At 46.1% G+C, this 16,012-nt stretch overlaps 3 protein-coding genes across 7 annotated transcripts; 1 reads left to right on the top strand and 2 right to left on the bottom strand.

Annotated features, from left to right (window-relative positions):
- Positions 1-2,463: 2,463 nt before the first annotated feature.
- Positions 2,464-5,040, bottom strand: psmb6 (proteasome 20S subunit beta 6). 5 transcript variants are annotated; one of them, XM_076156086.1, is made up of 8 exons: positions 4,906-5,040; positions 4,350-4,417; positions 4,145-4,210; positions 3,598-3,663; positions 3,371-3,500; positions 2,961-3,105; positions 2,617-2,740; positions 2,464-2,550 (listed from the first exon to the last, which is right to left on the bottom strand). In XM_076156086.1, exons 1-8 carry the CDS (start codon positions 5,002-5,004, stop codon positions 2,469-2,471), a joined length of 780 nt encoding a protein of 259 aa, XP_076012201.1. In that variant the 5' UTR covers positions 5,005-5,040; the 3' UTR covers positions 2,464-2,468. The 5 variants fall into 5 exon arrangements, with proteins under 5 accessions (XP_076012201.1, XP_076012281.1, XP_076012123.1 ...); XM_076156166.1 differs by having other exon boundaries at positions 2,464-2,558; XM_076156008.1 differs by having other exon boundaries at positions 2,464-2,564.
- Positions 5,041-5,407: 367 nt separating this feature from the next.
- trappc1 (trafficking protein particle complex subunit 1) lies at positions 5,408-7,472 on the top strand. Its single transcript, XM_076156359.1, has 5 exons — positions 5,408-5,477; positions 6,060-6,158; positions 6,258-6,328; positions 6,494-6,632; positions 6,746-7,472. The coding sequence occupies exons 2-5, from the start codon at positions 6,060-6,062 to the stop codon at positions 6,872-6,874; spliced, it is 438 nt and encodes a 145-aa protein (XP_076012474.1). The 5' UTR covers positions 5,408-5,477; the 3' UTR covers positions 6,875-7,472.
- Positions 7,446-15,607, bottom strand: camta2 (calmodulin binding transcription activator 2). Its single transcript, XM_076155812.1, has 12 exons — positions 15,011-15,607; positions 13,928-14,112; positions 13,730-13,808; positions 13,361-13,640; positions 12,934-13,167; positions 12,641-12,834; positions 12,283-12,464; positions 11,909-12,113; positions 11,639-11,710; positions 11,020-11,213; positions 10,803-10,877; positions 7,446-10,489 (listed from the first exon to the last, which is right to left on the bottom strand). Exons 1-12 carry the CDS (start codon positions 15,254-15,256, stop codon positions 10,435-10,437), a joined length of 2,001 nt encoding a protein of 666 aa, XP_076011927.1. The 5' UTR covers positions 15,257-15,607; the 3' UTR covers positions 7,446-10,434.
- Positions 15,608-16,012: the final 405 nt, after the last annotated feature.

Genomic DNA, 16,012 nt, shown 5'->3' on the forward strand with positions numbered 1-16,012 from the left:
GGACTAAGTACAGTAGTACAGCAGGTGTAAATTTCACACCTGAAGGCTCATAAAAAGTAGGTGAGCGAGAGACAGACAGACAGAAAGCGATGAGACAAAGGGAGAGAGAGACAGACAGATTATATAGTAGTTTGATAACAATGATGTCACATCTCTCTTTCAGATGAAAGGCAGCAGGTATCGCACAACAGGTATCGCACAACCATCTCCCCCTCTCTCTCTCTAACGCTCTCTGTGTTTGGGATAAAAGAGGGGTGTTGGGTATCACTCCGCCCTCCATCTCTCCCTCTCTCTCTTTCATTGTCATCGGAGGTGTCAACGACAAGCGAGTCGCCTTTCATGCAGAACAAAACAAGAAAGGAGGGAGAAGAGCGAGAGAGATGAGAGCATGTAAAGGGGAGAAAGGAGGGAAGGAAAAAAGAGTGACAGAAGAGTGGAGGAGAAAAAGGAGGGAAGAGGGTTTAGTCTCATGCAACGGGGAACGAAAAAAGGAAGGAATGAAAGAGAGAAAAGGAACTAAGAAGGAGAGTACGGAGAGGATGAAAAAAATGTTTGGGAGGAAGGAAGAGAGTGAGAGGGAGGCTAAAGGAGGAAGTGGAACGAGGAAAGGAAACAAAGGAAGGATTCTGCACTGAGGTGAGAAGAGGAAGGAGGGATAAAGAGGGATGATCGACACTCAGGTGCTACTGAAGAGGGATGGAGAGAGGGAGAGGGACACACACACAAGGACACACACAGCACCACGCATCATCAGGGACATTCACAACTACCATTACACACTATGCAGCTCTATAACAGTGTGTCACCATACTGTCCCACACACCAATACACACACGTGTGTTTGTTAGTTAATAAGATGCAGAATGATGGGGCGGGGCTTCACGTGTGGTCAGGAAAGTTCAGAAACTCCGTTGAAACCCGATTTGTCTGTGAATCAATGGAAGAGGATGAGGGATATTTCTACGAATAAAAAAAAAAAGGTAAAGCAAGTTAAACACAGGTGATTATATAGTAATCATGATTTGCTGATTTGGTTTTAACTTGCATTTGTATTTGTAGTGCGGGTATAGATGACTGTAGATTTAAAGAGTTTATAAAATATTGTTCACATAACAAAATTCCAGATTGTAACTGGAAACGTTACACATGGTTTTTGAACGTATTTTGAAAGATCACTGTCTTTCTCTTTCTAACACACACACACAAACACACACACACGGGAGCCCTCCCACCTGTCCTTCCTGTCTCATTTCCCTCCATCACGGGTTTGACAATTAGGTGACAAAAAGAATGTCCCAGAATGCCCCTGTCATGTCTTCCCTCCAAAACTGCGACCACGCACCTTTATTTGTCTCGATTTTAACCTCCTTAATCATTAAACTCTCATCTTTCTTGCTTTTCCTCCTTTTGTTTTGCTACCTTTCTTTCCATCCATATCTCCTCACCTCACCTCTCCTTCCTTATTTGTTTCCTTTTGCCTGTTATGTTGTCATCCTTTGTCTTTCATTCAGCATTATACACTCCCTCCATATTTTCTCGTCGTCTCCTCCTCCCATCTTTAGTTCTCTCCTCAAATCCATCAGCCCCCCTCCCCCCCAACACCTAAGTGTTTATTGTTCATCTTCATCCTCTCTACCTTTGACACCACTGTGCAGAATCCTTCCTTCATCCCCTTTTCTTTATTTCCACCACCAACTTTCTCTCCTTCGCACTGTAACTTCAAGCCAATGATGATGGAGAGTAGGAAACACACACAGACAGACTGACATGTAGACAGGGACAGACAGGTTGACACAGACAGGCGCCTGTCTCAGGTCAACGGGGAGATATAGGAGGAAACAATGTGGAGGGAAACATCAAAGCGTGTGTGTGTGCGTGCAAGTGTTGTGTATGCGTCAGTAAGTCACTGAACTCTCATATATCTGTCACACACACACAGCTCAGTTTTATTGCTTTGGAATGACACTGCACTCTCTACTGGACAAAATGGGAACTACATCACCTTATATTTTTAATAAACGCATATTGCTTACTTTGGTTTATCATGAGTTGGAAACAATTAAAACATGAACAACATAACTGATGAATAACAAATACAGCTGACAATCATACATTTGGATCACTACCCGTCTCTCTCTCTCTGCGTGTGGTGACAGACAGGCAGTTGGATGGTTGCCCTCTGACACACAAGGGGAAACAGGCCCATCCCCTCCAGATCATCACCACAGTGACCCCGGGACAATAAAGGTCACCGCAGGAAGTCAGCTCGGCGGTCTGTACTGTTGTACAACCACAGTGTGTGTGGCAGATGGATTTTCTTTTCTTTTGCTGGTTTAAATTTTTTTGGCATTTGTTGTATGCCCTGAAAAAAATCCTAAAAATGTGGCAATAAATGAAAAACAGGAATAATCCAGAAAAGATGTGAAAATATAGGAATAATTAATGAAAAGCAGAAGACAGAAACAGATTTAACCTTTTATTATCAGAACAACGTGGACCAGAAGACACTGCAATGTTTGTGTGTGTGTGTGTGTGTGTGTGTGTGTGTGTGTGTGTGTGTGTGTGTGTGTGTGTGTGTGTGTGTGTGTGTGTGTGTGTGTGTGTGTGTTTGTTCAGTGCGTGGATAATTTGGGCAGCTGGTTTCCCAGGATAACCCGTCTCTCTACTCCTTCCTCTGAAATGGACGCCAGTCTCACCACACCACCGCTGGAACCGTCTCTCTCCATGGCCAGGCTCAGAGCTGGGAGACAGGGAGGTGGAGCGTTAGACAGAGAATGGGAGGATGGAGACATATAGGTACAGTAAGACAGATGAGTGGGTGGGAGGGAGGGAGAGGGAGAGACATGAGTGCGAAGAGAGAGACAGGTACAGAAACAGACAGTGAGATGAGGATGGGAGAGCCAGGTGGAGAGTGAGAAAGACAGGTGGGGAGCAGCTCCAGGCATGCCTTGCTGATTTACCTTGAGCAGTCAGATCCAGACACTGGTCTTTGGTCATTCCTGGTTTGTAGTTTGAGTCCATGAAGCCATAGATGTAGGTGCTGCCGCTGCCACCCACCGCCACAGGCTGTCTCACCAACATACCACCTATAGGAACACAGTACACCTGAGAGAGAGAGAGAGAGAGAGAGAGAGAGAGAGAGAAGAGAGAGAGAGAGAGAGAGAGAGAGAGAGAGAGAGAGAGAGAGAGAGAGGGGGGGGGGGGGGACGACGACAAAAAGAGGAGTTACACTGCATCTTAACAATATCACAAAGTTTGTATTTGATAACAAATACAAAGTATATGTGCGTGTGTGTGTGTGTGTGTGTGTGTGTGTGTGTGTGTGTGTGTGTGTGTGTGTGTGTGTGTGTGTGTGTGCGCGCGCGCATACCTGCCCCGCCCTCCTCCTGTCCCATCCAGCCACCAGTATCCCTGCTGTCAGCTCCTCTCTGTAGCGGTAGCAGCTTGCCTTGAACAGATTGGCAGCCGTCTCCACCAATGGAGGCTCATCCAGCTCAATGCTGTGGGCGAGACCACACACAAACACAAGGGGATGATAAACCATCACCCAACACGGAGGCTTTTAATCGAACCGTGCATAAGTGTTCATGTGTGTACCTGTGGAATCCCAGCTGGTATGTGACCACGTCAGCTATGGCCTGGGTGTCAGCAGCAGATCCGGACCTAAACACAGCACATATTTTGCATTTTGACTACTTTATTCTTTTCTATTTATTATGACTGTGTTTTTATTTTATATATTTACTAACTACTACTGTGTCTATCTATCTGTCTATCTATCTATCTATCTATCTATCACAGGGGTGTCAAATACACAGCGGGCCAAAGCCAAAACTAGGACTTAGTCACGGGTCAGACTCCAAATTATACATAGTCTGAATATATAGAATTCAGAGAAGAAACCTTCTTATCTGGGCTTAAAAGTCAACTTGATGGTGAGAACTGAGTTTTTGCGCTATATACAAGCGGGCCAGCTCTAATAGACATTTGATATGATCTCGCAGGCCAAATTTCAGTTTGGCCCTTGGGCCTGATCTAACACATACAATGTTTCATTACAATGTACAACCACGCCCCCTGCTGGACTACTGGACCCTTCCCAACTTTACAAAGATGGCATGAAGTCCCACAAAACAAGGCTCACCTGCAACAGAAGATCCGATCATGGATGGGAGTCAGTTTGTCTGTTACCCTGTTAGCGATGTAGGCTCTAAGAGACAGACAGACAAAGAGACACGTTTATAAATGTTATCGTTTTTACACACACACACACACACACACACACACACACACACACACACACACACACACACACACACACACACACACACACACAGACAGTTTCTTACCCAGTAGTAGTTCGAGAGTCGGCACCAATCACAACTCCTCCATCGTACTCCACCGCCATGATAGTGGTCTGAGAATCAGAAAGATGGACACGTTATTTATTCAAAACTAAACTAGTTAAATAAACGATCAACCGCAACATTAGCTGCGTCTGTTGTCTGCTGTTGTAGCTTTCTAGTTTTACAATAAGAAGATTACAACTGCTGTGTCCGATTATGGAGTCAAATGCAGTACCAACCATTGCCTGGACAAGCTAACGCTCATTGCGCTTCTCCCGTGAAATATAGGATTCGTGTCTTTCTCAATAAGCCCGTGCCGGTGTAAGTTAGTCCACGGAGACTGAACCGGCCTCCTCTGCTCCAGTTCATTTTCTAAAGCCGGTTTACACAAGAACTGAGGCCAAAACACCATTTAATCTGTACGTGGTTAGCGTTAGCCGCCGCGAGCCGCTAAAGAAGTGCTGTCTCATTGAGCAGTTCGTCTGCAGTTTTAATCTCTGTAGAGGCTTAGAATGTGGTCCGGGTCGGTCCGCTCCGGTCCCGCGGCTCATGTTCTTACCCCGGTGCTGACTTCCTGGTTGGTCCAGTCCGGGACCATGTCGTGTTTGGAAGAAATTTGCTGGCCGAAGTACGGCATCATTGACGCTGCAGTCGCCATCTTGTCTCAATATGAATGTATCGCGAGATGAATAATGCGTGAATCTCGCTCTCCGTAGTTGCTTCTTTTGTTTTGAGGCCAATAGTTTAGCCGAAAGAAGAAGTCAACAGACAATGAAATAAAACAAATAAACGTTCCAAAAAAGACCCTAGAGAAGTTCAAGTTATAAGAAAAGCTACTCTCAACAAATATTGAGTAAAACAAATTAATGTACCTCAGTTAAATGCAAAACAACAACAACAACAACAACAACAACAAAGCATTGGAGGCAGGCAAATAAAAATGTTCATAACCAAAAGGCTGGAATAAATTGGAATTATCTGACGCATTAGATCTGAGATTTGTCTTTTTGCATTTCTATGAATCAAACAAAAAGCACAGAAGAAAAATCCATACAAAACGATTTGTTCAGGCATGACAGTGGACGCTTCTGCTGTGGGGTCCTGGGCTCCGCAGGAACCAGGAAAGGGAAGGTAAACACAATTCGTCCCTTCCTAGATGTCTGATAAAAGCAATTTAATCCCCGTGTCGATGTAGTTTGCTTGCAATAATTTTAACAATAACCTCTATTACAAACAACAAGACAGTAGCATGTAAAAGATAATAATGTATTAATAGTTTAAATTCAGTGGTTCGTACAACGGTGTCATTAGCTGTTAGCGAACCAGCTGTTTTGGGGTCCCGGTCGATCGGCAGCCCCGTTAAAACGTCACTGAACGGTTAAAATCAATCACCATAATCACTATTGTGGATTTCGTTTAGCGCAGGTTCTTTTTGTTGTCGAGTTCGGTGTGATTGGCCAGTAGGTATCGCATGACACCCGATTATCTCATATTTCTTCAGTTTAATGCGAATATGGTCGTGAAGTTGGAAGTTTAAGGTACCAAACCTCCAGATAAAAGATGTATTAAGTTTATTCATAGAAGTCCTTGCGTCTCGGCTCAGTCAATCACAGAGGTTGCCTTATGAATAGTGACCACATTACCCGTGGCTCACCTACGAAATGCACACATGGTTCTGGTGACATGATGCTAATGAGGAGCCCCGTGTTTCAGATGACGGTGCATAACGTTTACATTTTCGACCGTAATGGAAACTGTCTGTACTACAACGAGTGGAACCGCAAGAAGCAGGCAGGAATCTCCAAGGAAGAGGTGAGACGAGGAACACGGAGAACCTGAGATGAATCTGCTGTCATTGGTGTTTTCAACAGCAATGATCTCACATTTTTCATCTTCCTCTCTCTCCTCCAGGAGTACAAGCTGATGTATGGGATGCTCTTCTCCATCCGCTCCTTCGTCAGCAAGATGTCTCCTCTGGACATGTATCCTTCCAGCACCTATCTACCTGTTTCTCTCTCCATCTGTCGCTTGGTGTCTTTTCATGAATTGCAACTTACGGAAAAGAAAATGTTTGATGGAAAAGGCAAATCTCAGTCAGTCAATCAGTCAGCATTGTCTGTCTTCCTTAGCAGCCTGTCTGTCTCCAGGAAGGAAGGCTTCCTGTCCTTCCAGACCAGCAAGTATCGTCTCCATTACTACGAGACGCCGAGCGGACTAAAGTTTGTCCTGAACACAGACCTGTCTGTGCCCAGTGCCAGAGACACCCTGCAGCACATATACAGCAATGTAAGACAGACAGACAGACAGACAGACATGTGCTGCAATGTAAGGCAAGCAGAAATTTACACTCATTTCTGTGTCTCCGTCTGTCTCTCTCTCCCTGCCTGTCCGTCTCTCAGCTGTATGTGGAGCACATCGTGAAGAACCCTGTGTGTGTGTTGGGAAACAGTTTGGACAGTGAACTGTTCAGCAGCCGACTGGACGCCTACATCAGAGGACTGCCGTACTATAGCCCACGGGCCGCATGAAATACACACACACACACACACAGCTATACTACAGCCCACGAGCTGCGTGACATACACGTGGGTGTTGTTTTCTGGTATTTATTGTGAATATGAAGCAGTTTTGTGTATGTTGACTCTTAAACAAGCTGTAAAGTGTGACACGATATGACTAAAGTGCTTTGAAACGTTGTAAATCATTGTTCTTGCTCACTGCACCCCTTGCTCATGTGCTGCATCCACTACATTGGAAACTCTAAAACCCTTTTTGCTTTGAGAGTAAAACAGCACAAATATTTCATGTTGTGCCTTGCCGTAGCTTCAGTGTAATGTCTACTTCTTATCAGGAGTGTAGTATCGCTAACTGCTTTCTGAAGGGTAGTTTGTCAACTACCCAAAGTCAAGTTTCTTATGGCTTAAAAAGCCAATTACACATATACTTTATACCTTGCTGTACCATCACACGTGAATATCGTCTTTAGCTTTGTGCGAATATAGTCGTGAAGTTGGAAGTTCAAACCCCCAGATAAAAGATGTATTACGTTGATTCAAGATGCCTACCCAGTAAAGCACAGGAAACACAACAAAGCAAACAAATAGTAAAGTGATTTATTTATCTGACACTGAGAATAATGAATAATCTGTTTTGAAATGCAGAACAATCAAATACAAACTCATGCAAAGCTTCACATCAGCAGCTCACATTAATCTGAAAGAACTCGGTCATGCTGTCCTGCTAGGCATGGTTGCCATAACAACACTGCCTCATCCATTCTGTGACTATAAAAGCACATTTAGAGAATCGAGGGCAACCCAATGTGGACCAGAGGGCAATGTGGGCTCCTTCCAGGAGCAACTTGTTGCCCTGACAGGACAACCCCAGCCCTGTTCTGACCTATGACCCCACCCTGACCCAGGAGCAACAGCACAGTAAGACTGCTTCAGCGTGATGTCACGGTGCTAAAAGATTCTGTAACAACAAGGACAGCGAACGCCAAGGCAGCCTCTTGACCCGTGTGGATTTACAATCAAGCAGGACAGTGATGTGTTTGTGAACCCCTACAGCAAATGGCAGTCAGGACGTTTACATGCACGCAACACTCCAGTATTTGTCCTGACGGCGATTAAAGACAAAATGTGATTAAGTCGGATATCATTTCTTCTAAACAAAAACACAAACTTTCACATTGGCATGCGGCAAAACGGCAAAGTACGCAACAACAAAACCAGAGTGCGACAAGCTCAGGCGTCTGTGCGCTGCTATGGAGACGGATGTCACCAGAAATTGCTCAACAATTATTTATTTTTACCTAGAAACATGATTTTAAAAAAGCGATAGCAAAATCAGCCCGTCTCAGGATGTCCACCGCATGATCCTATGAGCCTGAATCAGCGGGACACAGAATCCAATTCAGAATTCAGGGGCGTTTGTTAGGCGACGTCACATCTGAGGGCCGAGGAGCTGCGGCAACATCACATGGCTCCCACCTATATAAATAAAAGACTCGGCGGACGCTCGCCGTCCTGCTGCTTGTACGTCCTCCAGAGGAAGAAACGTTTTTATTGTCCAGATCGTCTGTCTGTTCAGAGGTCAGATGAGTTCACGTTTTTTATTCAAGGTCAAAGGTCAGGAGGTTCTTTAAGACTCGACTGTACAGTCTGTGCACCACACACGCACGCACGCACGCACGCACACACACACACACACACAACATGCTGTAATAAATAACATCAAAAGCATCTATAAAGTCAACTTTAGAATATATACTTTGTTTTCATATATACGTGATTGTGTTTATATATTTCTGTAATAATCATTTACAGTCTGAAGTCAGTCAGTTGACTTCTAATGAAATTCAGGTAAACAAACTGTTTACCGGACGCACGTTCTGATTGGTTGATTTTCAGGCGGCCGGGCCGGGCAGGAACAACAGCACCCCCCTGTGACACATGAACAGGAAAGGATTTATGTGCAAAGGATTGTGGGTTGGAGGAGATGGCAGCAGCTACTCAGGGGGTGTGGACCATTAAGAAGCCCCGAAAATAAATTCAAAAAACCTGATCCCAAGATGAAAGATTTGACTTCGTACTTAAATAGAAAGGCTGCTGACTCACAGTGATTGATCAGTGCTGATCACTAATACATCTCCTAATCTGTCTGTTATAACGTAGCTTAACTCTCTGGTGCTGTATTTCTCTGTGTTTTAATGAGACAATTGCGGAAACCTATCAAAAGTAACAGGTGGAAATCATCAAACACTCTTTGCTGCGAGTTGTCAGTGTTTGTATTAAATGGTGTCAGTCAGTAAGTTTAGTGATGTACAGATGAGAAGTAAACATGGAGCAGCTTCCGAATTGGAAGTCGCTTTGGATAAAAGTGTCTGCTAAATGACTGTAAATTAAATTAAATTAAAAATTCTACCATCTTGTGGCTCTCCGGGAACTGGTAATCATTCCTCAAATCTGTGAAATGTTTGGGCTGTAATGAGTGACCATGTGCAGGTTTACACTGACTGCTGTTCTACTAAGAGCATTCAGACAACATGAAACACCTCAACGTGAGCTCAGCTGTTGATAACAGAGTGAAGGAACTAAAGGCCGTCGTCCCAATATTCCCTCCTCTGTTCTCCACCAATGCAGCTGCTGCACATCTCCCTTTGCTCCACGTCTGCACAGTCTGTCTCTCGAGTCCTATCACACTTCATCAAATCTTCTTTGCATCGTGCTGTGGCTTCTTTTTTCATTCAATTCAACACAAAACAGACCTTGCCATGCTTCTGGAAACATCAGGTCACCCGCAACCAGGACATCAAACATAACCTACATAACCACGAAGAAACAAAGTCTGTTTACATGAGTTTCCAAGATGACTTTCTCATTGGTTTTGTTTCCATTACACGTCACATTGCTCAAACCGCAGCTTAGTGTATTCTCTTCATGTTCACTCTCCATCAGTGGGAGTTGCTCTCCCACTAGATGTCCTTTTTTGCTGTAAACTTCAGTGCTTATGGAAATTATATCCAGATGGAAAGACAAAATAAATCTGCAGATTTCCCTGCAAAAATGAATAAAAAAGTGAAAAGAAGTGCTTAAAGTCTGGATTAATGAGGATACAATTATTTTGTTGTTTTGTGGCCAACTGCAGCAGAGTGTGTTTATGGTCACTGAAATTCGGCCTCTCCACAACATTGCCCTAAGCTCACACCTTTAGTGGCGTGTCGACTGCCGGAGAAGGAGGCGGGGCTTTTGCGTGCCGCTGCCAGGAAGTCTTCAATCATGGCAAATAAATCCCAAAGAAGGAGGAGGGAGTGCTGAAAAGTGATTATTTCAGACAGCACGGTGAGCTGCACACAAACACTTAACACTTCAACCAGGAGGAACAGACGGGCAGAAAGAGAGACAGACAGATGCGATGAGAGAGTAAAGGAAGAATGAAAGGAGATAAAGCATCTCTCTGTCCTTCTCTTCATCCGTCGCTTGTTTTCCTTCACTTCATGTCATAATTGATGAGAAGAGTATCTGTCTGTCTGTCATCTGTCTCTCCTATCCTTCTCCCCCTGCCCGAGATGAATGGGATGAAATGGTTAAGTGGTCAGTCCTCTCCTCTCCAACTCCCTCGTCTGCTTGAGTTCCTTTATTCTGGAGAGAGAGAGAGAGAGGGAAAGAGAGAGAAAGGGAGGGAGAGAAAGAGAGAGAGAGAGAGAGAGAGAGAGAGAGATAGGAAGAGAGATAAAGAGAGAAAGGGAGACAGAGACGGACACAGACAGGTGTTAAATTATAAACGTGATCCATGGAGCACAAAGTTAAATGTAAATCTGTTTCATTATCTTAAACACTGTGGTCACAAGGTGGCCGTGTTAATATCAACTATGTACAGACATCCACACTACTTTCTTTATTACAAGCCAAAACGTTTCATTGGTCACGTGTGTGCATGTGTATGTGTGTGTACCTGTGTCTGCAGCGCCTCAGGAACCTCATGATCTTTCTCGCTGCCTGGTCCTGCTTCTTGGTCAGGAACGATCCCCTGATAAACACAATTAATAATCTGATGGTTACAGCCGGTCGCTCATTATCGCTGCCTCAAACTGTAATAATCACAAATCAATGTTTTTGTTGATCAGTACCACTGTTCAGGAGTACTGCTCAGATGTATTGGAAGCTCTTACTTGATCTTGGGGTTGTGGCTGGCTGCGCCCCTCGGCGCCTGTTTCAGCCGCTCGTACTCCTTGTAGCTGCGGTAGTACTGCTGGATGAGGACTGCCGCACGCCGGCTCTGCTGGAAACGTTTCTGCTCGTAATACGAGCGGAACTTGGACTGGATCAAGATGGCCGCCTGCGTCATCTTCTTATACAAGGCATACTGAGGGGGAGGTGTCAAAGTTAGTGTCCATCTAAACACAGCGGCGTCACAACGTTTGGGAATGATCAATAAAGGATAAACACATCTGTGATCACAATGTTATTGACACTGATCAGCTGTGGTTTACTGACACTCTGCCTTTATAAACAAATAAATGGTAAACATCATAAAAGAAGAGTCAAAAGGCGTCAGACAGGGAGCAAACCTTTATCTAGGATAGCTTTGGGTCTAGTCTGCGGGCACACACATACACACTCAACACGCACACACCCTGGGTGTACAAGACTAAATCTACTGCTCATATTACCTTCAGAGCTATCCATGTTAGCTAACAGAGAGAGAGAAACGGTAAGAGACACAGCAGGTTAGTTCATTGTTAGTTAAGCTCGAAGACAGAAACTCATTACACACACACACACACACACCTGTTTGTATTTCCTATAGCATCTCTGTATGACAGCTGCGGCCATGTCCTGTTGTTCCTTTAACCTCCGACCCTGAGAGAGACACAAAAGAGAACTGCTAACAGGGCCACCATCGGACATATCAGTATTAAAATCAATGATGAATGGGTTCTTCCCTGCATCGCATCGACCTGCCCGCCTAGAACCTTTGAGCTGACAGAAAACATGACCAGCGCCCTCTGGCTGTGTATGTATAATATGTAATGTATAATATTTGTGATTGTGAGTCACCTTGTATTTCCTGAAAGCATTCTGGATGATCCTGGCCGCCTCGTACAGCTCTCTCTGCTCACCGTCTGTCAGCGTCAGCAGGGCAAAGTCTCTCTCCATCTTTCCATTGGCTGAGGCATTCAGGAACTCCGCCCATGCTGCAGAGGAGGGAGGGCGGAGCCTCTGGAGGGCCAGCGTGCTAAGGGGGGATGGGGGACACACCCGCCTGCACACACACGCGCACATTTTCTGACAAACTTTTGGTTGAGAGGTTACTGTGGTAACCAGTACATAACGTGTGGCATACAAATGCTATGGCAACAAGGCTGATGAGCATCAGTATGTCAATCACAGAATATTGTGGGCATGCTGGTGTTTAAATGGGTGGGGCTTACCTGGGTGGGGAGTGTGTGTGGGTGTCGACCATGTCAAGGTAAGTAGCCAACCAGGTGTCTTGTATGGGCGGGTTGTCCCTCCTCTCTCTGAGTGGTGACTCCACCCCTCTGGGAAAGTCCTCCTGTTTGATTCGCTCTGGGGTTGCTTCGATGATTTGCTCCGCTAGCGTTGCCATGTCAACCTGAAGGTGGAGGGGCAGTAACCACAGCAACAGGCACTTAAATGTCTGAGAAATGTGTTGTTTTACGCTCATAAAGGAGTGACGATAATCGCAGATAACCTGATGTCAACAGTGTGCACCTATACGTTTCCACCTGGTATTGTTTTAGGATTTCTAAGAGGATTTCAAGTACGTACCTGCAGCACCTCCTCCTCCAAGTATTCCTCCTCCTCTCCCTCATTCTCTGCATTCTCGCTGTAGCTCAGCAGATGCGCTTCCAGCGTCGCTGCAGCTGCATGGGACCGCCGCCCTCCTGCTGTGTGTGCGTGTGGTGGTGCATACGTGCAAGGGGAGGCAGTGCAAGCGCTCTCATAGTCCATGAGGTTAGATCCTGAGAAATATGACAACGCATCATTTTGTCATTACACTACAGTAATTTAACAGCTAATATTTTTACCAACTAACACCCATTCAATGTAAGCAGTCTTACCAGAGCTGAGATCAGCGTTTGGCTCCGCCCCCCACATGGCTGCGGGCAGGGATGAGAGGGGGCGGGAGGAGGGGGAGGGAGGGGAGTCGGGCAATGACGAACAGGAGGAGAAGGAAGGGGATGAGAGTGAGGAGGGTGAGGTGTCCATGGGGGTGGGACCACTGGAGTAGGCAGAGCTGGGAGAGGGGGAGGAGGGTTCGCTGGGTGAAAGGAGACTGCTGGAAGAGCTGAGGCCTGCAGGAGGGCACACAGAGAGGAATCAAACATTATTATTAGATTATCTGATAGTGGTCACTGTGTGTGTGTGTGTGTGTGTGTGTGTGTGTGTGTGTGTGTGTGTGTGTGTGTGTGTGTGTGTGTGTGTGTGTGTGTGTGTGTGTGTGTGTGTGTGTGTGTGTGCGTGTGTGCGTGTGTGCGTGTGTGTTACCTGTGTCTGGGCTAGTGGACAGAGGAGACGGTGGTTGTGGTGTCACCGGTGTGTTCGAATCCTCTGAAGGTGCGTGTGTGTCTCTCTGTAGTGTGTGCACGTGTGCGTTTGTGCGGTGTGTGTGCAGCTCCTCCAGCGCTGTGGCAAGGCGGGTGTGGCCTCGGGAGCGAGCAACGGCCAGCGGCAGGCGGCCCAGTGAATCGGGGATCCCCAGAGCCTGACTGTTCCAGCCGTACAGGAGCTCTGCTGCTCTCTGGTGGCCGAGGGCGCAGGCCCACATCTGAACACACACGGTAACAGGTGTGTCAGGAGCAAATTCAAACAATCTCGTAGGCATTTGAGTCCATGTCCGCATGTATTTTGTGTTACCAGTGGTGTGCAGGAGAAGTGGTCCACATTAAGAGGATCAACTTCTTGTTCCAAGTCCAAACTGTCGCTGTTCACACTCCTGTACACAGAAACAAGAAACTCAATCAAACTCTCATTTGCAAAACTGCGATCATAAGTCATTGGATGTGATGCAAAGTCACATTTAGGTGAGAGAGGTCAGTGTGCGATATCGCGTACCTCCAGTGGATCAGAGTGTGTATCAGGTGCGTGTATCCTTGTGCGGCTGCCAGGTGGAGCAGCGTCATCCCTCGGTGACGAACTGAGTGATGAAGCCGCTCACCTCCTCCTCCTCTGCCCCACCTTGCTCCTTTCATCATCCGCTCACACACTCCCACAATCCTCCTCTCAAACCACTGAGAGGACTGTGAGACAGAGACAGAGAGAGACAGAGAGAGAGAGAGAGAGACAGGAGCAAAGCAGTCTGCGGTCATGTGACATCTCAGACCAATCACAGAGGCATGGGGTGTTTCAGGTGAACACGCTCTCACCTGTCAGATTGAACCCGACCCAGCTGACTGTCTCTCCCTTCCTGTCTTTCTCACCTTCTCTCCTTTCACCCCTCCTCCCCCACCAGCTGGTCGGAAACATTACATTCATAACTCACCCCCTCCTCCCCCCCCCTCTCGTTTTTCCCTCCCTGACACTCCTTGGTATGTATAGCTCTTCCTCTGTGACGCACATGGAAGAAAAGCTAAAAATGAACCGCTTCCTGAGTTTTCACTTGCTGCCAGCATTTCGGTATCATTCCGAAAAAGTTTGCCGCCGCATTCCTGTTAATCACAGAGAGCAGCGATGGTCAAATGAATCTCAAATCACCATCGGAAGTGCTGTGATCACTGTAACCTTCTTTGGAGTTTCTGGTGCAAATTGGAGCTTCTAATTGTTTTACTTAAGGTCAAGCAACCCCCCCCCCCACACACACACACCCGCCCACCTCTGTCACATTCAGTCTATTTTAACTCCAGTACTTCATCTGCCAAACTCCCCATGACATCAGAGAAAGAGAGAGACAGGCAGACACAGAGACAGGTTGAGCGTCACTGGCCAGGTTCAATAGCAGTCATAAAAATATAATGCATTGAAATTAGTTCAAAGATCCTGGCCCATTGATCAACCAACAACAGCTATAGCTGATCAATAATACATCAATGCCAACATATATTTAATTTGAATGTCTAACACATGGATAATTGATCATGATAGAGGTTTGATGATTGATTAAAACGCAAGTGTCTTGTAGCAGATTGATTGGATCCTCACCTGGTCAACGTGCTCAGGTAGAGGAGGTGGAGGGGGCGTGGCCAGCTGGTTGCCACGTTGCTGCTGGTGCTGCTGGTAGTGCTGGTTGAGATCACGGGAAGCCATCTCTGCCATCCTCCTCTCCATCTGCTCCAGCCGCTCCAGGATGGACATCCTGAACTGATTATCTGTCGACACGGACAACGCACACAGAGTGAGCGCTCCCCTCTCAGAGTACGTCTCAGGCTTCACGCCCACACGGTTCATACACACACACACACACACACACGTTTGTGCGATATGACCCTTCAACTCGGACGCTGCTGATATTTTAATCTTAATCCCTTCTCGTTTGCCTCGTTAACATCACTCATCCATCCAAACAAAAACCTCAACTGCTATTGGCTGAACTAGCACACAAACTGTGAGCTGATTGGCTAAAAACACAGCAAGGTTAGACTCTGTGTGTGTGTGTGTGTGTGTGTGTGTGTGTGTGTGTGTGTGTGTGTGTGTGTGTGTGTGTGTGTGTGTGTGTGTGTGTGCTGACAGCTCTAACCAGCAGGCAGATGGATAACTTCTCTTAAATAACTGATTTAAGAGAACCTCTTTAACAAACACACACACGCACACCTTCAAAATATTTTCAACCCCAACCACAACCTGCCCCCCCCCCCCACCCTGTGTCCGATGGAAACTATCTGCAATGACTTCAATCACTGTGCTGACATGTGTGTGTGAGAAGAAATAAATAAAAGAGCACGGCCTAATATAGCACACACAGCAGTGACCTGGAAACATGCGCGCACACACACACACACACACACACACACACACACACACACACACACACACACACACACACACACACACACACACACACACACACACACACACACACACACACACACACACACACACACACACACACACACACACACTTGCAATCACTGAACTTAGGTTGTAAGAGTAAAAACTGATCAATTGACTAAACACAAAGACGGCCATGAGGTGACGCAATATAAA

The sequence above is a fragment of the Genypterus blacodes genome, unplaced genomic scaffold (assembly GCF_046128005.1).
Source record: "Genypterus blacodes isolate CSIRO-AG114 ecotype Tasmania unplaced genomic scaffold, CSIRO-AGI_Gbla_v1 ptg000002l_1, whole genome shotgun sequence".
Lineage (NCBI taxonomy): Eukaryota > Metazoa > Chordata > Actinopteri > Ophidiiformes > Ophidiidae > Genypterus > Genypterus blacodes.

Bases quoted from the DNA above. Each gene is read 5' to 3' on its own strand.
- trappc1 (XM_076156359.1), top strand. From the start codon at position 6,060: ATGACGGTGCATAACGTTTACATTTTCGACCGTAATGGAAACTGTCTG. The intron at 6,159-6,257 runs GTGAGACGAGGA...TCTCTCCTCCAG, and splicing joins CAGGAATCTCCAAGGAAGAG to GAGTACAAGCTGATGTATGG. The intron at 6,633-6,745 runs GTAAGACAGACA...TCCGTCTCTCAG, and splicing joins TGCAGCACATATACAGCAAT to CTGTATGTGGAGCACATCGT.
- camta2 (XM_076155812.1), bottom strand. From the start codon at position 15,256: ATGAACCGTGTGGGCGTGAAGCCTGAGACGTACTCTGAGAGGGGAGCG. The intron at 10,878-11,019 runs GTAAGAGCTTCC...TGTGTTTATCAG, and splicing joins AGCCACAACCCCAAGATCAA to GGGATCGTTCCTGACCAAGA. The intron at 10,490-10,802 runs GTACACACACAT...CTCTCTCTCCAG, and splicing joins CTGAGGCGCTGCAGACACAG to AATAAAGGAACTCAAGCAGA.
- psmb6 (XM_076155932.1), bottom strand. From the start codon at position 5,004: ATGGCGACTGCAGCGTCAATGATGCCGTACTTCGGCCAGCAAATTTCT. The intron at 4,418-4,905 runs GTAAGAACATGA...TCTGATTCTCAG, and splicing joins ACCAGGAAGTCAGCACCGGG to ACCACTATCATGGCGGTGGA. The intron at 3,664-4,144 runs GTGAGCCTTGTT...TGCTGTGTTTAG, and splicing joins GATCGGATCTTCTGTTGCAG to GTCCGGATCTGCTGCTGACA.